This window comes from Dendrobates tinctorius, unplaced genomic scaffold (assembly GCF_039654945.1).
Source record: "Dendrobates tinctorius isolate UK_male_01 unplaced genomic scaffold, ASM3965494v1 ptg000022l, whole genome shotgun sequence".
Classification (NCBI taxonomy): domain Eukaryota; kingdom Metazoa; phylum Chordata; class Amphibia; order Anura; family Dendrobatidae; genus Dendrobates; species Dendrobates tinctorius.
Window position 1 is genome coordinate 95,024,854 of NW_027361690.1, and position 24,948 is coordinate 95,049,801.

General features: G+C 42.0%; 1 protein-coding gene across 4 annotated transcripts in view; it reads left to right on the forward strand.

Moving 5' to 3' along the window:
* Positions 1–24,948, forward strand: part of ADAMTS7 (ADAM metallopeptidase with thrombospondin type 1 motif 7) — a 100,822-nt gene that overhangs the window by 59,790 nt on the left and 16,084 nt on the right. For 3 of the 4 annotated variants that reach the window (XM_073568985.1, XM_073568986.1, XM_073568984.1), the window contains exons 12-23: positions 5,131–5,300; positions 6,570–6,703; positions 8,796–8,916; positions 10,187–10,431; positions 11,664–11,805; positions 11,981–12,107; positions 12,223–12,436; positions 12,534–13,979; positions 17,686–17,838; positions 18,835–19,008; positions 19,218–19,364; positions 19,575–19,734. In XM_073568985.1, the coding sequence (XP_073425086.1) occupies positions 5,131–5,300; positions 6,570–6,703; positions 8,796–8,916; positions 10,187–10,431; positions 11,664–11,805; positions 11,981–12,107; positions 12,223–12,436; positions 12,534–13,979; positions 17,686–17,838; positions 18,835–19,008; positions 19,218–19,364; positions 19,575–19,734 (3,233 nt within the window). The remainder of the gene's footprint in view (positions 1–5,130; positions 5,301–6,569; positions 6,704–8,795; positions 8,917–10,186; positions 10,432–11,663; positions 11,806–11,980; positions 12,108–12,222; positions 12,437–12,533; positions 13,980–17,685; positions 17,839–18,834; positions 19,009–19,217; positions 19,365–19,574; positions 19,735–24,948) is intronic. The other variant, XM_073568987.1, reaches the window with a different exon arrangement.

Sequence of the window (24,948 nt, forward strand, 5' to 3'; positions counted from 1 at the left end):
TACAGGCTCGTTTGTGTGCAATCTCCCATTAGGATAAATATTAGTATCCACAAGTGAAATGTCCCTTTCATTATTATGATGAATAAATGCAGTAGGAGGCTGGACCCCATTATTGTTTGGTAGTGGATTTTCACTTACCACTCCATCCTTTAGAGGAAGTGAATTGACTTTTCTATTATTTTGATGATTAAATCCAGTAGCAAGCTGGACCCCATTATAGCCTGGTAGCGTTTTTTACTTACCGCGCCATCTACTGGTTGAGAAGAGTCATCTTTCAAAGAATTGTCCTCCTTATTAGGGTAAAAAGTAATAGGGAGTTTCTCCTCCAGCTCCCCACGACCCAGATGAGTTTGAAGCCGCAGTATCTGATCATTACTATTGAAAAATCCTCCCAATTCACCATGTCGCTGCAAAGATTTCTCCCCCACATCTGCTGAACCATCGATAATCGGCTGCCATCCATGCCCACTGCAGCCGGCACAAACTCAGCCGCATCATGTCTTAAATTGCTGCTAGGATATCGGTTAGATGATAATATACCCGCTGATCCATGATGATAGACATCAGAAGTCACACCGCTGTTATTCCCCTGGAACCGCGCAGCAGCAACGCCCATCACAGATACCCGATATCTCTTCTGATCTTCATCAGACGAAGCCGCTGCCCCACCGATCCCAGAGGACTCCTCCACCGATATCCGAAAGGTTGATGCAGCTTCCAGCGCTCCCGGATCTCTCCCGATGGCTTTGGAAGAAGACGGACCAGCAGATCTAAGCAGTGTCGGGACAGGAGCAGCGTCGCTGTCATTCCCCTGCAGCCGCGCGGCCGCGGCTCCCACCACTGATCCCCGGCTTGTCTTTAAATCAATAACAGCTGCAGTCGGGGCCACGCTAAGCCCGGGGGACCTCACCGCTGATGACCGGGATACCGGCTGGACTCCAGATGAATCCCTCTTCACCCCCACGCTGCAGGAATCATTAGCTTGAAGCAAAATATTCAGGATTGAGAGTCCTCAGTAGTTGATACCTTTTAATGGCTAACTGAAAAGATGGTAACACATTGCAAGCTTTCGAGACTACTCAGGTCTCTTCATCAGGCTAGACTAATACAAAATCTGAAGTCACATATTTATGCACAATACAGCCTAGAAAAAATGCAATAGATAAGACAAGTGACGTGAAGCAGAACTATCAATATGGGAGAGGGAGAAGCATAAATATAAACATTGGACCAGTTGTCTTATCTATTGCATTTTTTCTAGGCTGTATTGTGCATAAATATGTGACTTCAGATTTTGTATTAGTCTAGCCTGATGAAGAGACCTGAGTAGTCTCGAAAGCTTGCAATGTGTTACCATCTTTTCAGTTAGCCATTAAAAGGTATCAACTACTGAGGACTCTCAATCCTGAATATTTTTCTATCCACTGGCTAACACGGTACAAAGATATACATCTTTCCTGTAGCTTGAAGCAGAGGTTTATCTTGTTTACCTCCGACATGTTGAGGGCCTGCGTGGGAGACTTTCTCTGAGTTTCTTTGCCTAGTCTGTGGATTTTTCCCAAAAGGAGCTGCTTTCTTCTTCTTGGATCTTTTTCCCGGCATGTTCCTCTTCTTTTATAATCCAAATGTCCCACCGTTAAGTACTCTTTAGTAGCTCAAATTAGGAGCTCCTGTGAAACAGGTCCGCTCCGTTCCCTTGCAAACCACGCCCCCTGACCATCACTTCCAAACAGAAAACTGGTGTGTACAGGTGCTTACTAAGAGTAGCCATCTCTATACATGACTAACAAAGTTACACTCTGTAGTGCTATAGCATTTAAACATGAAATATCAATTGCATTACTGCTCTTGAAAATAGGTAAAAAATGGAGACACTTAGCACATAATTTGACCAATTCATGCATACAGCAGGATCCTACCCATATAAATGCAGACTTCAGCATAGGAGAGGATTCACACTAGATGGTTCCCAGCAATAGATAATCGCCTTGTTATTGGCTGCTGGGCATGCATAAATTGGCCAAAATATGTGCTAAGTATATCCATTTTTTCCTATTTTCTAGAGCAGTAATGCAATTCAAATTTCACATATTTCATGTTTCCATGCTATAGCGTTACAGGGTGCTACTATATTTGTTAATCTTAAAGGGGTTGTTCACTACTTGGACAACCATTTCTTAAATACTTTATTCTCTAGTGTAAAATAAAAATAATAGATTCTCACCTTTTGTACCGGTGCATAGCGATGTGGGCACTGGGTCACCCAGCGTTTGCATGGCATTGTTATGCGATGTGAGCGTTGCATCCAATCAATGGCTGTCAGTGTGCTGATTCACTATCAATTCCCTCAAACAAAACTCCAATGTACGGCAAATTCAGTGCCAAAATTTCTGGAAAAGCGCAAGTATGAGATATATCTTTAGTTTACAAAGCAGAATACAGGATTAAAGAAGAGGTTATCCAAATAGTGGATGTTTGGTTTGGCATTCATGTTACCACAATAAAGGAAAGATTCGTTAATTGTCACTCACACTGGGGAGGGCAAAGAGTATCGGCCTAAACAATACAGCATGATTTATATATAAAAGAGATACTTAGTCCAATAGAGATTCCCATGCACCACTGACTTCGGACTTGGTTAGACCCTGTACAGGGTACAAAGCCATTGAAATAAAAGAGATTCCGAGGCACCAGGGAAAATAGGGATAAAACATAACCTTTATTCCATCCTTAAAATTCACATGGTGAAATACAATTGAGGTAGACGAGTGAAGCAACGATTTAGCCCAAAGGGGCCTTTTTCAAGCCAGAAATGCAATAAAAATTGCAGCTATGGCTATTTTCTCTGGTGCCTCGGAATCTTGGATTTTTTTTATTTATAAAAGAGGTGTCATGATTCTCCAGAACCAAACCTTAATCATCACAAAACCTTCTGATCAAAGGTAAGAGCTGCACATCGACCAGAAGAAACAAAGTAGTGTGCTTAGCAATCAGAACCGTTAGGTTGAGTGCACACAGAGCGGATTCAGCTGCGGATTTTTCCGCGCGGATTTGCAGGTAAAGAAGCAGGTAAAACGACCTGCGGATTCCCCCTGCGTTTTGACACCTGGACAATGGAACAGGTGTCAAACCGCAGCGGAATCCGCAGAAAGAATTGACATGCTGCGGATTTAAATGTAGCAAATCCGCGCGGAAAAATCCGCAGCATGTGCACTGCAGTTTTTAAAAGCCGTTGGATAACATTGTACTGTACTCTGCTTGCGGATCCGCAGAGGCAAATCCGCTGCGAATACGCAGCAGAATCCGCACCGTGTGCACATACCCTAATCCAGGGTCAGGCCACGTTCAAACATTCAGTATTAGGTCAGAATTGGGCCGGAATTTTACATCCGTATTCGTAAGCCAAAACCAGGAGTGGAACAATCAGAAGAAAAGAGTAAGGGGGTGTGCACACGCTGCGGAATGCTCTGCGGATTTGTCCGCGCGGATTTAGTAAAATCCGTAGGTCAGAAGACCTGCGGTTTATCTGCGGATTAGCCTGCGGTTTATCATCTCTGCAATGGAGCAGATGGCAAACCGCAGCGGAAACCGCAGAAAGAATTGACATGTCAATTCTTTCTGCGGTTTTGAGACCGCAGCAAATCCGCGCGGAAAATTCTGCACCACCTGCATTGCAGTTTCCATTTTCCATTCATTTTAATGGTACTGTACAATGCAGCTGATCCTGCTGCGGTTCCGCAGGGCCAAATCCGCTGCTGATCCGCAGCAGAATCCGCAGCGTGTGCACACACCCTAATAGAAACACATCACTAGTGATGAGCGAGTATACTCTTTGCACAGGTTTTCCCGAGCATGCTGGGGTGTCCTCTGAGTATTTTGGCATGCTCGGAGATTTAGTTTTCGACGTCTTATCTGCATGATTTGCAACTTGCAGACAGGCTGAATACATGTGAGGAATGCCTGTTTCTTAGGGAATTCCCTCATGTATTCAGCCTGTCTACAAGTCGCAAATCATGCAGATAAGACGAGGAAAACTAAATCTCCGAGCACGGCAAAATACTCGGAGGACACCCCAGCATGCTCGGGAAAACCTGAGCAAGGAGTATACTCACTCATCACTACACGCCACCACTTGTGTATTTTTCTCCCACTCCTGGTTTTGGCTACAAATACTGATGTAAAATACTGAACGTGTGAACGTGGCCTCAAGAATAAATACATAGGAGAGAATAAATCCCAGTGCTTCACTGAAGTCCAGCCGGAATAAACCACTCATTTGCAATGTGTAGTTCTGTCATTTGTTTTACTGTAATTTTGTATAGAACCTTAAGGGCATGTTCCCACGACATCTTTTTCCAGTGTTTTGAGAGTGGAAAACGTGAATAAAACCTCAATCAAAAGTTCAAAAGAATGGATCTATTCAATTTTATCTTAAAACGACTTGCTTTTCATATATTGAGGCTTTTGAGCTTCTTTTAAACACCTAGGCTTTCAAAAGATGCCAAATGGTGAAGAGAGGTAATGCTAACATCCATGCTTTTTGCATTTTCCGCTAGGAAGATGCTCAGTACTTTACAATAGAAGTCAATGGGAAGGCTAAAAAAAATCACTAGGTGTTTCTTTAAGTACCGTATTTGTAAGTGTTTTTGCTTAAAAAAATGCTAGTGTTTTCTTTAGTGATTACTTGAATTTAAAATAAGTCCTGAAGACGATAAAAAGACTGAGTGTGAACATACTCTTATGTGGATCTATGTATGGTTCAGTGAAGCCGAGGGAATCCAGCATATAACATAAGATTTCCTGGTGGGAGCTGAAGAATTTCAACATTTTATCACTTAATCTTTGAAGCTCTGTATCAGGAACAATGCTTTGCTTGTTATGATCATTATTGTCATAGTGTTAAAGGTTTAGAGGTTCTTCAGTTCATTAGATTTATTTGCTGCTTCCTCTATAATCTTTTGGGTGTTATAAATGGCTGGTGCCTTGTTCTTTGTATCAGGATGGGGCTCCAGATTGCTGGAGATCTTGGGCAGATCTTAACCACTTGATATGTTTAAAGGATCCTAATTGTTGGTGCACACAATATAAAAAAGAGAGATTTTCCATATTGTTTCTTTCTTTGCTTATAAGGCCAAGATATGGAGGAAAATACTGTCTAGGAGAAAGAAAACGATACCGTGTGTGCAACATTCTGACTTGTACCCCGGGAGCCCCGTCCTTCAGGCATTTGCAGTGTTCCCAGTTCGATTCATTTCCTTACAAAGGAAAACTTCATCGCTGGAGTCCAGTATTAATGGCTAGTAAGTACAAGGATGTCTATTGCTCCATCTGTATTCCATAGAACCTTACCTTTCATTTATCAGGTCTCAGATTCTTGCCCAAGTTCAGTGGTACCATCGGGACTTGCGTCTGAACACCTCACAAAACAAGATTTGGGCGTATGTGCTGACGTGGCCGTAGACTATAACGGTGCCGACAGAGTCAACGTGTGCTCTGACGTGCACCATTTTTGGGCGTATATGTCTACTGGAGGCGGACACTCAGATGTAGTAGACTGTGTTGGAGTGTCCATCTCTAGTAGTGGTATACACCCGAAAATGATGCCCCGGTGAGACCACTGAACTTGGGCAAGAACGCAATGAGAAAGGAGCCTAAACAATATACAGCAGTGCTGGAAAGTTTGCGAACCCTTCTGAATTTTCCTTATTTTTTCATAAATTTAATCCAAAACGTACATCAGATTTTCACACGAGTCCTAGAAGTGATCAAAGAAATTAGTCAAAAGTATTAGCTGCATAATTTTTTTTGTTGAGATAATTTATTCAATATCACTTCTGTGAGTGGCAAAAGTATGTGAACATTTGTGATTAGCAGATAATTAGAATCTGGTGTTTCAGTCAATGGGGTGACAATCGGGTGTGGGTGACCTGTTTTATTTAAAGACCAGGGATCTATCAATGTCTGATCTTCACAATAGATGCTTGTGGAAGTCAGGGCACAAACAAAGGAGATTTTTGATGACCACAGAAAAAGAGCTGTTGATGCTCATCAGCCTGGAAAAGGTTAAGGAAAGTTCTGAACAAACTTTCAAGTACCACTGTACTCTACATCAGGTTATACAGTCTAATCCAGCCCATAACCAGAGTAGATTTCTATTTGTGGCACATGGACCATTCACGGTGTGACAGATATATTAAGAATCATGCACATTTTGGCGCATTTTAAACAGCGCTCTAGTAAGACTGGCTAATGAAATGGCAGTCTAACATAAACGTAGCCCCTTTTGTTTCCTTACAAGGGTCAAGATGCTTTTTGTTGTTGTGAATGCAGACATTAAGAAGCCACAAAACTGCAAATATCAAGTTCTGTTCTCATCTGAGAAGTTGATGTATTTTGCAGAGCTGTACACAGATAATATTTCTGTAAATCGGGAGGTGGGGCATGGTGGGATCTCCATACACCTTCATTCCAAGCCCCCTTTATATATCTGCTTACAAGTGCCCACCAGCCCTTCCTAGCCACATCCCTGGCCTCTCGTAATTTGTGTATTAATCTTTTTTCCTTCATAGTCAATCCATGTGAACTTCATTGCCAGTCGGACACAGGATACTTTGCTGAGAAGCTGCGAGATGCAGTGATCGACGGGACGCCATGTTATGAGAGGAATACCAGCCGGGATATGTGCATCAATGGCATTTGTAAGGTATGGCTCCTATGAGGCACTTTACTGCATGTCTTCTCTTTTTATTTACTTTTGCCCTTCTTAATAGAATTGAGGAAAAACATTCTCAGGACCCCGGTTCAGAGGCCACGTCAGCTAACCGTGCCTGCCGGACAGGGACAGCTTTATACAGTGCGTCTCTGGACAAAACGTAAAGTGAAGCCCCAAATGCTATCATATTCTGCCATTAGACAGACATGTTTAGGGTGCATTTCTAAGAAATTATTTCAGACTTTTTAAACAAAATTTGACATTCAACTGTTCAAGTCATTTGGTTGTTTTTATCTGACCTCTTTGCACATGTTTCTGAAGAATGATGGGGGTAGAACGATCACTAACAGATCACTCTGTCTCCATATAGTACCATGTTATCAGCAGCACATCTGCTGTTTACACGACGGCGATGTGCTGCCGAGAACGATAATTTTTGTTCCGACATAAACAGTCCAATTACCCGATGAATGAGCAGCATTTTGCTTGTTAGTTGAGTGATTGCCGAGTCCGACCTGCTTACATCTTCTATCGTGGATGCCACACAAACACTCCACGCTAAACACACACACCCACGCTACACTACACAACACACACACACTATGCCACATACTGTATGTTACACACACACCACACACACACACACAATACACCACACACACCCAGCACATAATACACAGTGTAGACGACATACCAGGCTCTCTCCTCCAGGCTCCTGCAAGGTGAATGACTTTTGGGCACATAATGATCACATGACTATAATATCACCAAAGTGTTATGAGTTCATTTTCTCCTTCACCTCTGATGTCTGATGAACTCCCTCTGCTGGTGAAAGGAGGTAGTGAAATTGATCTGGATGGGAAGAACCTGTCATCTGAACAGGTGGAGTGTGATTGGACATCCGGAATTTCTGAGTGGATATAAGGCAGCCGACGCCCTGCAGGGTTGCTGGTGATCCTTTCTGCTCTGAGCTCTGGCATCCAGTTTAGTTCCTGTCTACTAAAAGCTAAGTTTTTGCTCTGCTGTTTTTCCATGAGATTTTGTCTGTTTACTTAGTGTTTGTGTTCAGCCTGCCCTGGTTGGGACGGGCTGAACTCCATTTTTGTCTCTGATCAGTTGATCTCTTTGCTCTGTCTTCAGAATATACCTGAGTGCTGATATAGTGATTTTGAAGTCTAGTGACTTCAGGGCCTTTTCTATCAGACGTGCTGGACATTATTTTTGGCAGGGTTTTTTGCGTGATTGCAGCCAGCATCTTTTCTGTCCTTTCCTATCTAGTTAGTTGGGCGCCATCATTTGCTCAGCCTGTCTTTCTGTCTGTGTTTGTGTTTTCATCTGTTTTTCACCGACAATACATGTTGGGGGCTGTCTATTGCTTTGGGGTCTGCTCTGGGGCAGTTTAGATTTCCCCTTTCTTTCTTTAGGCTTATTTAGCTCTCCGGCTGTGACGAGGGGTCTAGGGCACCGTAGGAACCCCCCACGGCTACTGTTAGTTGTGGTGAATAGGATCAGGGGTCTGCAATCCGCTAGCTACCAACCTCTCCGGTTTTCTGGACTTAGCTTGTGTTTTTTGTTTTTTCCTCCTCCGGTGACTCATTCATAACACCAAAGGTTCTTCTGCACTTCTAACATTGGAAACTGTACTGATAATGCCAGACTGGGCAGTAGCCCAATTTTCTATTCCCTAACGCTCTCCCTTCTGTGAGACTGGAGCACCGTGAACCTCCTACCATCTGTGGCATCCCCATACCTCTTCTGATAAGCCCTGCAATGTCATTATGTTGCTGTATAATGTATGCATTAGGTCACACATGGTCTATTAATCAGTAGAGGCTTCGTAATGCTAGCAGATAGTAAGAGGTCCACTCTCTGGCAAATATTTTTTCTTAACTTGGCTTCTATGCTAGATTTCTCATAACTAGAAGATCAGCTCTCTACAAAAAAAAGATAATTTTTCTTGAAGGACCTATAACACCATATTTCTAAAAATGTACTGATGGGTTCCCTTTAACCCACTATAAAAATTTGTCAGCTGTCAGCCTTTGCTTCATCTATTAACTATGTTGTGTATTTTTCTATACAGAACATTGGCTGCGATTATGAGATTGACTCGAATGCGGTGGAGGATCGCTGCGGTGTTTGCCATGGGGACTCGTCTTCATGCCACACTGTGCATAAAACATTTGATGAGAGTGATGGGCTTGGTGAGTTTCCCTCAGGGGAGCAGATGCTATCATGTCTTACGGTCTTACCATTGGTAGGATACGATAAAGAAGAAAAAGTGCATATAAAAAAAATATTACATCTTTTTGAGGTGAATGGGTTTAAAATCATTGAATCAAAGATGTAATTTTTTTCTGCACTGATCGACCTACAAGATTAACTTGATCTTTAAAGATTTCACTTGATTTATTTAATTAGCACCAACCAATTCCGCAATGCACATTTTGCAAGATAATGTTATTACGTTCCCAAGGAGCATAAGTGCATACATTTGGGGTAGTCAGAATGTAAGAACCATCACACATTTTCGGTTCTTTAGGCTGTGTGCCCACGTAGCGATTTTTAAGCGTTTTTGCCGCGATTTTCGGCGCGAAAACGTTTAAAAATCGTGTACAGAACGCCCCCCATGCATTCCTATGGCATTCCGCACATGCTGTGCTAATGCTGCACTTTTTTCCGCGGCGGAATCGCATCGCGGAAAAAATCGCAGCATGCTCATTCTTTTGTGCGGAATCGCAAAGAATTGCCTCGATTCCGCACCCATAGGAATGCATGAGAATCGCTGACTTCCCGCATGTGGCTATGCGTCTCATGTGCAGTTGGTACCCACGGTGTGGAGAAGAGGTGACTGTCCTCCAGGCCCTGGGTACCATACCCCTGTAAAAAAAAGAATAAAAAATAAAAAATCGGGGTATATTTACCTTCCGGTGTCCCGCGCTGCATTCCCGGCCTAAGCGTTCCCAGTAATGCCTTGCGGCAAGGCCCTGTAATGACGTAGTCTCGCGTGACTCTAGCGGTCTCGCGAGATCGCTATAGCAACGCGAGACTACGTCATCACAGATCTCGCAAGGCATTACTGGGAACGCTGTGGCCCGGGATGGCATCGCGGGACGTCGGAAGGTAAATATACACCGATTTTTTTATTTTTTTTTAGCATTTTAACATCCTATCTTTTACTATTGATGCCGCATAGGCGGCCTCAATAGTAAAAACTTGGTCACACTTGTCAAACACTATGTTTGACTAGTGTGACCAACCTGTTAATCACTTTCCAAGCGATGCTTCAAATCGCTTGGAAAGTGCTTGAATATCGCACACGAAAATCGCGGCAAAATCGCGATCATAATCGCGGTGAAATCGCGCGGAAATCGCGCGGAAAAAACACGCGATTTCTGGGAAGGAGTCCGCTTTTTAGTGAGCGTTTTAAAACGCTACGTGGGCACATAGCCTTAAGCATCTGTTTGCTTTCAGGGTACGTTGACATTGGTCTGATTCCACCGGGTGCTCATGAAATCCAGATTGAGGAGGTAGCAGAGGCAGGAAACTTCTTAGCTTTACGTAGTGAAGATCCAGAGAAATATTTCCTAAATGGCAGATGGACAATACAGTGGAATGGAGATTATCAGGCTGCTGGGACAACCTTCACCTACACCCGCACTGGAAATCTGGAAAACCTGACTGCACCTGGACCAACATATGAGCCTGTGTGGATACAGGTAATATGGTCAGCAGCATTTCTAGCCATAGTTTTATTATACATTAGTATTCAGAAGGTGATCTTAACATATTGTCTGGGAATTTAAAAAAGTGAGCTAAGACCAAGAAATGTTCTAAAATAAAAAAAAACAGCCATTAAGCGCAGACATTAAAGTCCTTGCTGCTTCGGGGCTGCCACTTCTGCAGCAAAGACGTCTGTTACATAATTCACCCTAGCACTGCAGACAATCATAAGACATGCTTCAGCAGTCACGCACCATACTTGCAAACATCACCGCTGCAGCCAGTGATTGACTGCAGCAATCATGTAAACTGTGTTCATGACGTCTTAACCGCTGGATCTGCAAGGACCACTAGAGAAGCGTTGTCTGAGCGGCAGGGGGGAATTTTATTTAGTGAGTAATGGTTATTTTTTTACTTTACAACATTTCTTACTTCCTGGAGACTTTCATAAAATGCCATATAACTATCTTGATTGATTACTTATTTACTAGCCCTTAAAGCACCACTCCAACGTTTTTTTTTTATTCCCGCACTGGAGTACTGCAACTAATCTAAGTTTACTGCTCCTACTCTTATACTCACCAGCCGCCATCTTTGTCTGTTATCAGCGCCGGTCTGGTCATCTTCTGCAGGTTGCAATATACCGGATCGCAACAGTGTTTGTTTTTTTTTTGTAAATCTGAATCAGGGTCTCAGAGATATAGACGTATTTATTTAGTGACAATTTCTATGGTATCATTAATGGGATTTATTCAGAGACAATTTCTATGGTCTCAAAAAAAAAAATCATTAAGGGGAGTGACTGGCAGGATTCCCTGGGGGAGTGTTTATAGGCTGTTCTGCATAATTACCCTGTAAGAATCGTATGATTGATTTAAAAAAAATAAAAAATGGGGAGAATACTCAGGGGAGGAGGGAATAAAATAAGAGCAAAAACTGGCCACTTTTGACTTGGTGACAGCTCCTCTTTAAAGGGTTCAATTCCTTTTAATTAGAAGGGTACTTTATCAATAAGCTGATCACTGCCGTCCTGCTACCGTTCTTCACTGTAGGTTCCAGATTATAGGAATACCTTTTTTTTTTGTGGCAGACTTACTGGCAGCTATTTCATTATAGGACACTACAGTCATCTTCACATCAGCTGAAAATAAACCGTAGGCAGCAGAAACAAATACCTATTTATTTGCACAATTCACATATAAACCTGAGTATTCTTTTGCGGTTTTAGCTCCTGTTCCAGGAGAAGAATCCTGGTATCCGGTACCAGTATACCGTAAGGAGGGATCTAGATGACAGCAATGAGATTCAACCCCCAGATTTCTCATGGAGATATGGCGCATGGTCTGAATGCTCTGCCACTTGTGGCACTGGTAAGAGGGATAAGCTGTGAAAGTTATGCCAAATGATGAAATCTGAAACTAAGTGGTTCTCATAACAATGCTCCATACTTCATGGAGCTTGTACAGAGTCGTAATGACTTGGATCATGTCATCAACACTGCAGCAACAAGTATAAAACATTCTTAATTACATATATTTATGTCAGGGGTGCAGAGGCAGCTAGTGCACTGCGTGGAGAAAGTTGCCGGTCTGGTGGAAGAAAGGTATTGTGACTCGTTGACAAGACCAGATGACAGACGAAGAAACTGCAATGAGGAGCTTTGTCCTCCAAGGTGACTTGGATTTCAGTTTATTTTTTTCCACTAGTATGTAGACAACGTACTATGTTCTGATCCCTTGTGTTAATTATAATAATGCTAATATTCTGCTGATTTATCTTTTTCACAGGTGGTGGGTGGGAGAGTGGCAGCAGTGCTCTATCACGTGTGGGACCGGTGGTGTACAGAAGAGAACAGTCTTATGTATTCAACGAGTGGGACTGGATGAACAACGAGCGTTGCTACCTTCAGACTGTCAGCACCTTCCTAAACCTGAATCCAGCATTACCTGCAGCCATCGTGAACCGTGCCCTGCTGTTTGGCACCATGGAAATTGGAGCCAGGTGGGTAGTCGGAAAGAAAAAAAAATGGCCAAAGAACAGCAAAATAGAGGTATTAAATAAAAAGTATCTGATGTGTGCATTGTTTTATGTCATCTAGTGCTCGGTCTCATGTGGAGATGGGTTCCAGCATCGAGATGTGTATTGTGAAAATGACCTTGAAGATAGTGCCTGTAATCCCTCAGAGCGCCCTATTAGCAAGCGAGTATGTGTAATGCCATTTTGCATTCCAGTTTTCAACCCGTTTGACTGGACTGGAAGTGGAGGATCCAGCAAAGAGATTTTTAATGAAATCTTTCCAGGTCTGCCAAGATCTTCTAATGCCAACCAGAATTCATTGGAAGATAACGCCATCTCTGAAGGAGACTTTTCTAGTGTTGGAGATGGCAATCAGGGAAAAGTTGGGAGGACATTTGTTGATGACTTCTATTATGATTACAACTTTATTAATTTTCACGAGGATTTGACATATGGACCAGTAGAAGACAATAGTGTTAATGGAGGTGAAGAATTAGAGCCAGAATACCTTCCTACTCATGTCTCTCATCAGGGAATTGGAAATGAACAACAGGGAACTGAAAATATCCAGTCCACGGAAAAAGCAAATGGTCATTTCACCACAATATCTAGTGAGAGCTTGAAGTCCTCAGTACACCCTGCTATTTTAGTAGAAGACCAAACTGATGTTAAAATACCTGTACAAACACATACAGCTTCAAAAGAATCTTTCTTGATAGAACAATACACTCCCACATCCAATAATCAGGAAACACATACCAACGATGGATCAAGATATCAAGATCTCTTCGTGCCAACAGCTGACATACCAGTTGACACCTCAGCTTTGACACAGACCTTGGCCAAAAGTTTCCCCGAAAGTTTTATGCATTCAACGCTACCACATTTTCATGCACAAAAACCTACATCTTCACCAAAAACGGTTACATCATTCCCAGCATCTCATACCTCCTCTCAATTTTTCAGTTTAGATGCTACAGAAAGGCAAGCTCACGATATTTCCACTTCTTTTACAGACTTGCTTTACAAAACGTCCCAAAATCCTGTCACATCAGATAAGTTGGATATATCTACAGACCAAATATTAGAGAATGATGAACTTACCAAACCAGATCTGCCCTCTAAACAAGAAAGAAACACTGTACTGAATTATCCTTGGTCTAATGTTTTACTTACTACTTCACCACTAGATAATGACCTTTCAGATTTATCCTCGACTTCTTCAAAACGAAGCTCTGTTGGTCCTGTACCTACTATAAAATCTGCTTTGCGTGAAAGATACGACTACATAACATCTAATGCTGCACAAGTGACTTCACCTTCACCCAAGATGACAACCCCAGCCCTAATAGACATCCTGACGTCTGCCACCACACAAATTCCAAACCATTATCATGGAGGAAACACTTATCCTCCTCTCAAGGAGGAAGTAACAAGAAATTCTGCGGCACCTCAATACAATCTCTCCTTATCACATGGAGGTGACAAACTGGTGAGAAGTTACTGGGAAGTTGGAAACTGGAGTGAGGTAAGATGTTTAATGTTAGCAGAAGCCCAAGAGAAAAAGTTTCAATATAGATTTGTTTCCTAAATCATTATCGTATATACCCGTTATTACATCTAGATCTGTTGATGAGTTTGCCAATTCCACTTAATTAAATCAAGTAGTGAAGCCAGGTACAGACTAATTGATCTAGACCAAATGGTAATACCCTTATAGGCCAATTTTTAACCCAAAAGTTGTGTTGGGTTAATAAAATGCATTGGATAGATAATCCTTTAGGGGATAATGGAGAATGCCTCCCACTTTTGCAGTCATCCCCATCACCTATTTAGCTAGATTCTGGCTAAGTGCTAAGGGTGACAAGAACTTATACAAGATGTTAAGTAAGATCATGTAAGAAGATGCATTCTATAGTAATGCCTTCAAGGTACATTGTTGAAATTTCCCTTTGACAAGAGCTGTAAGTGACTACAGCTGTGGGCACGCACTGGCCATTGGCCCCAGGGCAAAGTTTGAATGGAAGATGACCACTCACGGTAGCTTTTCTCAGTTCCACGACTCAAGAAAATTTGCTAATGGCATGAAATAGTTTATAATTGTGTAAAAAATGTAACATTTGCTAATAAATGCTAAAAAGTAATAGGGTACCTACAGTATATGTATTTCTTATGTAAAGTATAAAACATGTCTATACAGAAGCACTGAAACTTTTTATGACAAATATATGAGTCATGGTATGCAACACGTGGCATGCTGATATGATATAATAAGGAAAAAGAATTTCTTTTGAGGAAGATTACCTGCTTTTATGTTAGGATGAACATAGACTTCTCTTCTGACACCCCCATACACACACGATTGAATATGCATGAGATTTCAATGGGGAGAGGGGAGTAAGCTGTTGCCAGACAACTCAGGTGTCGGCTTTTCTTCCCCAAGACAAGAGTATAAATATTGGGCATGTTAAAATCTTGCAACCATTTGTTTCCCATCCGAAGTTGGAGCACCACCATGTACCTTAGATGGTTATTCTGGAACCCCAAAATTGGTAGATTTAGTCAGCATTAATGTAATTGGTATAGCCACTTTTAGGATCTATCATGCTCGACTTTTCAACATCTGCTGTTGGTGAAGAGCTGAGAAATCTCCTTACAGATTAAATAGTCGGCTGATCATGCAGATTTTGACAAGTTTGACTGACCTTCATATAATGTGTCTTGTTACCTTAAAGCTACCCTCCAGTTGAAACTGAAAATTTGACTATACATTGGAGATTGCAGTAGCGCTGGTTCTTTCACGGACAGTGGAGGGGGAGAGGGCATTTCTTAGTCTTTACAACAGCATTCTACAGCAATGTCTGAAATGGCAATGGATATTTTTGAAGTGGAAAATAGGGCTCCAACTCGCACAAGGAGGGCATTAAATATATTGCCTTTACATGTCCCTTGTTGAGTTTAAAGGGTTTGTCCCACAGACAAAGAACATTTTAATTATTAGATCTTGGAATAATAATAAATTGAAAAAGCAGAAGTGGTAAAAAAATGTTCCTGTGCTGAGATAATCTTATAAATGTGCCCCTGTTATGTACTGTGTAATGGCTGTGTCCTACCATGCAGAGCTGCTCCAGTTCATGTATGGCACACACCACAGCTCCTGGCTAGGGAAGGGGGGGCTCATAACTGCTACTCTCCGAGGTAACATATTTCCCTGCCTGAGATAACACAGTAACACAGGATTGAGTGTTTCTGGTACATCTCCAGCCCACTGAACTCATCATAAAACATGTTGGTATCATATGGTCCTAGCGGTAGACAGAGCTCCTACATTACTGACTTGATTTATGTTGAAATCAGGGGACTTAAGCATGGCACAAACAATCACTCCTGTTTAGGCAGGGAAATGTGTTACCTCAGAAAGCAGCAGCTGTGGGCCCCTACTGGTTTGTCTGTATACTCACTTATCATTATTGACTTAGGGTATGTGCACACTACGGAAAAACTGCGGTTTTAAATCCGCAGAAAGAATTGACATGTCAATTCTTTCTGCGGATTCTGCTGCGGTTTGCCACCTATTCCATTGTCCAGGTGTCAAACCGCAGGGGAAAACTGCAGGTCAATTTACATACGGTTTTACCTGTGGATCCGCACGGAAAAATCTGCTGGTGAATCCGCAGCGTGTGCACTTAGCCTAATGTTCTGCCCCTGGCCAGGAGCGGTGGTATGTGCCAACCGTGAACTGGAGCATCTCTGTATGGTCAGTCACAGTTATTACACAGTACATAGTAGGGGCACATTGATAAGGTTAGCTCAGCAGAGGAACATTGTTTTTTTTTTTAACACATCCTATTGTGGAATGTATTATTATTTCAAGATCTATTGATTTAAATGTAAATTGTTCGTGGGAAAACCCTTTAAGTTTCAAGTAAAAACAAGGGGCTTTTTGTGTTTGCTTTGGAATAATAGGGCTTGAATCAGTACAGACCCTCATTACTCCACATATGTACGTGCTTTTACTTAGAATAAACATAAAGCTTTGAAAAGTAATTAAAAAATGTTAATCCCAGACAGTAATCTCTTGAGGTTAGAACAAACATTTTCATGTCCCGGAGATGTGAGAGAGATTTCTTTTGGAACATTAGTTTGACGCAGTAGTGATCACAATGTTTCAGTATTTCAAAATGTAGAAAACGAAAAAATATTGTGTAAAGGTGAAGATACATTAGGACCTGCTGTCGGTCAGCGACAGGGATGCGGTTATAGACGCCGATCTCAATGCAGACCGCCCCTGCGACTGAAATCTGAACTCTGCCACTGGGAATAAAGTTACTTTTCTCCTGGCAGTGTGGGCCTAAGTTCACACTTTTAGACTGTAGATTAACCCCATATTTGCAGGTTAATAGCATATTTACAGGTGGAAGAATCTCTTTAAAGAAGGCCTTTTACCAGTTTTAGCATGTCAAATTGACCACATCATGGAATAGTGGCTGCAGAGCTGAATAAAACATAGTTGTTTTTGTTTAACTACTCATCTCTGTTACGGAGATTTGAGCTTGTAAAGTTTAAGTTTTAATTCATGCCAAAACCAAGAAAGTATTAACAGAGACTTTTCTCTGGGCCCTCCTGCTTATGATAGGTCAACATTATACAGGGGGAAAACACTCCCAGAGAATATCAGAACATGCTTTCACCTGAGAGACATGTAATGACACAGCCATGTTCTCTTCTGTGCTCTATCTGCTGGCATCTACTGGGTAGAGTAGAGCAGATCTACAGTATGTGTCACTACAAACATCTCTTGCAACTTTCTTTTAACAGAGGTCAGTATGGGGGGAAGGAATAATAGAGCAGAGCTACAGTGCATAAATCAAATACTGTTCCCACCTTTTCTGGGGGCGTGTCCTTTTTACCCTGCATGATGCCTCCTGTTTATGATTGGTCAACATCATGTAGAGGAAAAAGTACACCCCCACAGAGAAGAATCTTTGCTAACACCCTGTTGGTCATAACACAAGTCAGAATGTAAACTTTACAAGCTAATATCTCTGCAATGGAAAAGAGAAATAAAAAAATATGATGGAAAACAAATAACCTACAAATGCACTTGTTTGTATAAATTGGGACATTCATAGATGAATAGTGAGACAGGATACAGACATTTGGCATGGTCTATAAATTTAATCTGTGCAGTATACAGTGACATGTTTTATTACAGCATGTCCTCTTTCTTGTAGTGCTCCACCACCTGTGGTCTTGGTGCAATGTGGCGTACAGTTGTATGCAGAGAAGATGACAATGGTACATGCGATATCAATACTAAGCCAGCTCCTGCGCGACGTTGCTACCTACGGCCTTGTGCATCTTGGACAGTTGGAAACTGGAGCAAGGTAATCAATCTTACAATGACCAAGGGCTTGTCAAAAAGTCGCCACCACGAACCAACACTGTACACCTAGGTTTACATATGAATAATGAATGCCTGTATCAAGTTAGTCAATCATTAAATAATATATTTTTTTACTTGTAGATTACGTAGGACAAACATTGTTAAATCAATCATGTCTACAGCTTATACTTCTGGCTAAAAAAAAAATAAATAATAACTTTTGAGGGAATTATACATGAATATTACAAACACTGGGCGGGGCTTATTCAGCTGCTCCCCCCTCCCTGTCTTGCTCTACACATTTCTTCTTGTGTAGAGCAAGACAGGGAGGGGGGGAGCAGGTGAATAAGCCCCGCCCAGCGGACCGGACAGCGGCAGTTTACATACATTTGAACCGATATAAAAAAGGTATTTATGCATGAAAGGTGTGGGGTCAGGGGGAAGTAAAAGTACGAAGAGAATCCTTTTGTGACACACAATTGAATGATATCATTATATGATATCTCAAAAAAGGGGTGACAGATTCCCTTTAAGTGCATTTACTTGGGACTAAAAAATAATTTTTGCAATTGAGTTTCATTAACATTTTTGCATTGTTGCATTGCACTGTCCATTGCTGGCTGCAGAATGAGTTAACTGAGAATCTGTCAGTCAGCACACTGTGACAGTCTGCCAAGAGATTGAAACTCTCTTATCTGCCTTTTTCTGAGTTCCTCTCTGCTTATTTATAATCACATACCACATCAAGGTTGAATGTGCAGGGAAACAACAACCCTGTAAAAGCCAAAATGATACAACATTTGTAATGAAACCTTTCTGTAAAAACAATTTTTAGCCCCCAAATACATGCATTTAAGGGAAAAAAATGTCCCTACCCCCTGTCTAACCGAAAATCATTTTTGGGTGTTTTGAGATCAAATTCACAGTTAAACTTTTATCTGTCCCCTCACTTTTTATGTATGAAAGGTTTTCAGTCAGAAAACATTTATTTCTACAGTGCTCAAGTAGTTGTGGGCCTGGAGTCCGGGTGAGAGATGTCCAATGTGTAGACATGCGGGACAGTCGGCAGCTAAGACCTTTCCATTGTCAGAGTAATGTCCACAAGCCACGTATACAGACCGTTTGTCATGAGCTGAAGTGTATGGACTGGTATGTTTCATCGTGGAGGGAGGTAAGTAATCGGGGCAAGGACAAGGGTAGAAGATGATCTTGGTTACAGATTCAATACCCAAAAGGCACTAAGTCTACAGTCAGCTTACCTTTACCCCGATAACTAGTAGAAATGGAGATACATAATTATTAATGATGAGAACAAAAAATACAAATTTATATTGGCTGTAAATTAGTGGACTACAAGCATGCCACTTTTTGTCCCTTAAGTGCTCAGAGGAGTGTGGTGGGGGCATGCAGCAGCGGCTGGTCACCTGCCCCCAGGTCGGACGATGCGATGAAGGTCTGAAGCCCAACAACACCCGTTCTTGTAATGATCATCCGTGCACTACATGGGCCGTAGGACCTTGGGGTCAGGTAAGAGGCACAAACATTTTGGTCCTTTAATTATTTATGGGGCAGTAATACTGATGCCATGCACCCCATATTAACCTTCTATCAGGGGCTGCTGTACTAATCTGCTTCTTACAAGATGCATTGCATTTGGGGGTATCTTGTTACCCCATGACAGTCCTTTTACTCTCTCTTTTACTGTTTGGGCTGTCTTCACGCTTTGGCTGCATACAGTGCACAGCTTCCTGCGGAGGGGGTATCCAGCGGCGTCAGGTGAAATGCGTGAACAAAAGGACAGGGGCTGCCGAGGAAGATAATAATCTGTGCGACCATGAGCCATGGCCTGAAAATCTCCAGAAATGTAACCCACAGGACTGCCAGCAAAACAATGCCAGTAAGTGCCCCTCATTTCAGAGGCTTCATATCTAACAATAAGGTGGGCTTTATTTCCCCTACTAACAATTCATTATTTTTAAATCTGCATTCATTCCCTGGTACTGTACATGTACAGAGGGTTTCCATCCAAAATACATATATAAGTTATAGTGAACAAGCTAACAGTGACAATCTGGCACAGGGGGAGAGGACCCTGCCCTCGCCGGTGTACACTCCTAAGGGTCCCGTTTCACTTAGCGATGCACCAGCTATCCCGACAACGATACGACCTGGTAGGGATTGCTGGTGCGTCGCTATTTGATCGCTAGTAAGCTGCCAAAGAGGCAGATCTCTTCAGCGATGCAGGAACGATCCAGCGATCAAACACAGTGATGCATGCTGGCCAGCGGGACACCGACGACGAAAAAATAGCCCAGGACATTCCTGCACGATCAGCTATATCCAGCAGGGGGGCCTTGTCGCCGCTATGTGTCACATGTAGCGAGATCGCAGGCAAGATTGCTGTTGCGTCACAAAATTGGTGACGCATTAGCGATCTCGCTGTGATCTCGCTATGTGAGACGGGCCTTTATAGTGATAATTTTGCACCTATAAGGGCACCCTGTCAGCAGATTCTACAAATGGAAGCAGTGCTATGGTTGTATAGGCGCTTGTCCCTTAATTAAAAATGATAACTTTATTTGTAGAGATCTACTGAATGAGCCATGAGAAATCTAATATAGAAATCATATGCAAATGAGGCAGTTAGTGCAGTGGGGGCGTGTCTATGTACTTGGATCGCTTACCTACCAACAGGTACTCCATTCAATCAGATTCCCACAGGGTTTGTGTTGGGTGGGGTCTCAGTGGTGGTAAGTGAGATGCTCTTTGTACAGGTATTCCTAATTAGATTATAGTTGAAGGAACTCCTGGTGCCTGCCTTTACTTGGCAACACTTTTTAAAGGGGTTGTTCAGATAAAAAAGGTAAATTACCTTCAGTTAGTAAGTTGAAGAAGCACTCCTCCTCCCATCAAAGTTTTTATCTTCTCAATATATTGCAGTCATCATATTATACAGCACTGTGCGCTTACAATTGCTCATTTTGCCTTTCTACCTAGCTAATTCTTCTCTTTTCTCTGCCCTATGTAGAAACAGGAAGTCTCTTGTCCCTGCAAAACTCATTCCCCTCTTTAACTCCTGACCCAACTGCTCTGCTCCTCCCCCTGCCATAGACTTTTGCAGTGACTGATGTTTTATTCAGAGAAAATTGATCTCCTGTTTCTACATAGAGCTTAGAAGGATTCAGCCAGTCAGTTATTAATCATGTGATGTCACAGACCTAATGGAAGAGAGAAGAATTATCTAGGTAGAAAGGCAAAATGAGTAATTGTAAGTACACATTGCTGTATAATATGATGACTGCAATATATTAATAGGATAAAAACTTTGATTGGAGAAGGAGGAGTTCTTCTTTAATAATATACTTGACATCTGCCCTGATTTTTATTTACATGTCATTCCACTTCCAGTTTGATGTATAGCATTTTCTCTATTGGCTCATGATCACAGCTGTGGGAGAAGGGGGCTGGCGACTGCTCATTTCAATAGGTAAGCCAGCCCCTGATATAGGTGGGCCAGTCTCCTTCGCCCACCGCTCTGGTCAGGTGCGGACACAGGACATGCTATACTGTATTGGGCACAAGCTGGAACAGGAGCTGCCGGGACCAGACCTTCTAGCTGAAGATCAGACATCGTTCAGCCATCATTTATATTAGTAGGGTACATAATGTACTCATTTGGGCTCAGTTATAAGAGATACCTCCCTCTGCCTTTTATCTACATTTGTAGCTACAGTAAGTTAATTTGTTGCCATCAGAGATGAGCAGTTCAGTCCGAAAAGGATCAAGTTTGGTTCAGTTTCATGCAAATGCGAACATTTTGAGATTCAATTTTGTAGTTCTCAAAAAAAAAAAACTTGCCTGACACCATTTTCCATACTACTAAATTCATGATTAGTTACAGAACAGACCTTCCCATAATGTCCCACAGTTATGACATCTATCGGATTATCATATTATGATGGTGGTCAGTACCTCGACCATCACTGATCAGCCGTTCCCAGTGGAGCACAGGTTGTACGGCAGAGTCATTGAGTAAGGCTCTCTCTGCTGTAGTGTAAGCTCTTATGGTCAGTGGGGTTCTCTCTCTCCTGTAGAGTGGAAGCTCTTATGATCAGCAGGGTCCTCTATCTCTCCTGTAGAGTGTAAGCTCTTATGGTCAGTGGGGTACTCTCTCTCTCCTATAGAGTGTAAGCTCTAATGGCCAGTGGAGTCCTCTCTCTCTTGTAGAGTGTAAGCTCTTATGGTTAGCAGTGTCCTCTCTCTCATAGAGTGTAAGCTCTTATTGTCAGTGGGGTCCTCTCTCTCTCCTGTAGAGTGTAAGCTCTTATGGTCAGCGGAGTGCTCTCTCTCTCCTGTAGAGTGTAAGCTCTTATAGTCAGTGGGGTCCTCTCTCTCCTGTAGAGTGTAAGCTCTAATGGTCAGCAGGGCCCTCTCTCTTGTAGAGTGTAAGCTCTTATGGTCAGTGGGGTCCTCTCTCTCCTGTAGAGTGTAAGCTCTTATGGTCAGCAGGGCCCTCTCTCTCCTGCAGAGTGTAAGCTCGTATGGTCAGTGGGGTCCTCTCTCTCTCCTGTAGAGTGTAAGCTCTTATGGTCAGCAGAGTCCTCTCTCTCTCCTTTAGAGTGTAAGCTCTTATGGGCAGTGGGGTCTTCCTTCTCCCTCCCCCCAGCTCTCCAGTATTGAGAGTTGTACAAATTTATTCACCCCAAATCTAATTTTGGGGGAAAAATTTGAGGAAGTCTGTTGATTTGAATTTACAAAGATCCGCTCTTCTCTATTTGCCATTGTTATCATTGTACACTTTTTTTGTGATTACAGTTATTTTCCACAGTAAATATTAGTAATATGTCTAGGATATTTTCTAAATAGCATGGAAAGCTTAATTTAAAACTAATAAAAGAATCACTGTGGTCTAAGAATTGGAATAAGAGCAATGGAATAATAATGAAATACTAAGACTAAGTGATTTCTAGAGTTTGCAAAACATTTACAATTATTTCCAAACAATCATTAACTGCTTATTGTCACAGACGTCTTGCCGGCCAGCTGGCATCGGATTCGCTCCTGATTTGGCTATACCCTTATGCCAGCATGTCTCAGCCAAAGTGTCAAAAGACAAGTCTCTGTTGCGACAATCTTGGACGTGCCAACTGGCATCACAGTCACTTCTAATTTAGCCATCGCTAACACCAATGATTCCCAGACAGTATGTGCTGGGAGGTGGTATCAGCGGAATGTGACACAAGAATATCTGGGTAAAATATTACCGAAATAAGATGATATTTCCCAAGTTTAAACTTGTAATTCCTGATATTTAGAGACGTCAGAGGGGGTCGCATTCAGCATTGGGTGGTCTTGACCACAAAATAATCCTGCTTTATAAAGGAGTTTAGCAGATGTGTGATGGTGCGTCACTGTCCTTGTGTAATAATTGTAGACATAGCTTTCTTACTTTAAATAGCTCACTATCATTGTGTGAGAAATCACAAAGGAAATAATTTAACATCCCGGGCATAATATTATATTTAAAATCCCTAGGGTCATTAGAATTGTCAGGTGATGTGTTACTTATAGATCACATGTCATATCACCCAAAGCCTGTTGTAAGGCATGGTCTTGCTACCCTCATTACCCCATAACAAGTAAAAACTGCTTTTGGTATGTGTACCAGTCTAATATGTCCAGGAGTTGTCCCAATTTCCATGCTCTGTAATTTGCCATCCACTCCTAGAGGCAGTTTCTATTCATTAGCATACTGCCAGCACTATAGGTCCAGGAACTTCCTTTCCAGGGGGTTGGACCAGATGACACAGGAGGTCACTTCCAACTCATTCTATGAGTCATCAGTTACAAATAATAGCAAATGGCATACCTGGCCTGAACAAAAATCTGCCTCTCTTTTACTTACGTGAGCAGTTTGACAGACAGGAGAGCAGGAGCAGAGGGACAAAGACAGCTGCCTTCTTCCTGTAAACTCTATCATAGTCTTGGATTACAACAAACAATGAACGGAAAGTTAGACTGAAAAACAAAAGACATCTGGTTCCTGGCACGTTGGAGTGATTTTCTGTACTGAAAGCATCATTTTGGTTAAAAAGAAAAATTGCAATTCTGTTAGTCATTGTATTGGCCATCAGCTGAGCCGACGTTCAATAAAAGACAGTGATCCAATCAAAGTGACACCTATAGTATTCCAAATAAGGGAACACATACTCTACCAGTAAAATGCAATTTTAATAACTTATACTGCAATTTATCGCTATTGATATTGTGCAAAACTCCTAGGCTAACGTATAAGGAGATCACTTGGCATGTATCTGTAGCGTGCTTGTACTGTATATTTTCCACATCTGTTGATGATAACTACAAATACTTTTCAGCAGTCCAGGCTGATAAATCTCCAGAACACCTATAAATATAGATGAGATGGCGGCCTACCATGACGTATTAGGACAGATCTGTGAAAGTCATTAATAGCGGGCATACAAGGCATAAGGTACAGGGGGTGCTAGGGAGGGACACCTAACACTGCAATGTGTGATTAATAGAATACAAAAATAAGACATATTGTGCTCAGACACGAGTAAGTAGACATTTACACACGATACCTATGATATGATCCCTTGCACTTACACACCAAGTATTGCCACTGCATTCACTGTAGATGTTGTACATATTTTGTAGTATATATTTCACTTTACAGGGAAACTTTTCCATAGACAGTATTTTTACTATTTCAGTGTGTCTAAAATGAAGAGAATCATTTTATCAATCCATCTTCCATCATTATGTGTCTACAGCTTCTGTGTAGACCTGTATGATTCTGTGGCTACAGACTACAAGAAAACCTCGTGTAGTCAGATCCTGTAGTCACGCTTATCTTATAGATGGTCGTATGACTGTGGGATCAGACTAAACAGGAGCTTTGGTAGAGGAATGATTTCCCATTCTTGCAGGATTCTCGTCGCTCCACATTCTGTGTCTTTGCCGGATTTTTTGTTTCATATTGCGCCAGATGTTTTCTACTGGTGAAAAACTCCAGACGCAGGTTCATCAGCTGCCAGGGACCAAGCAGCACGGGAGACTAGTCAGACAGGTGGGTCCCCGGTGGCTT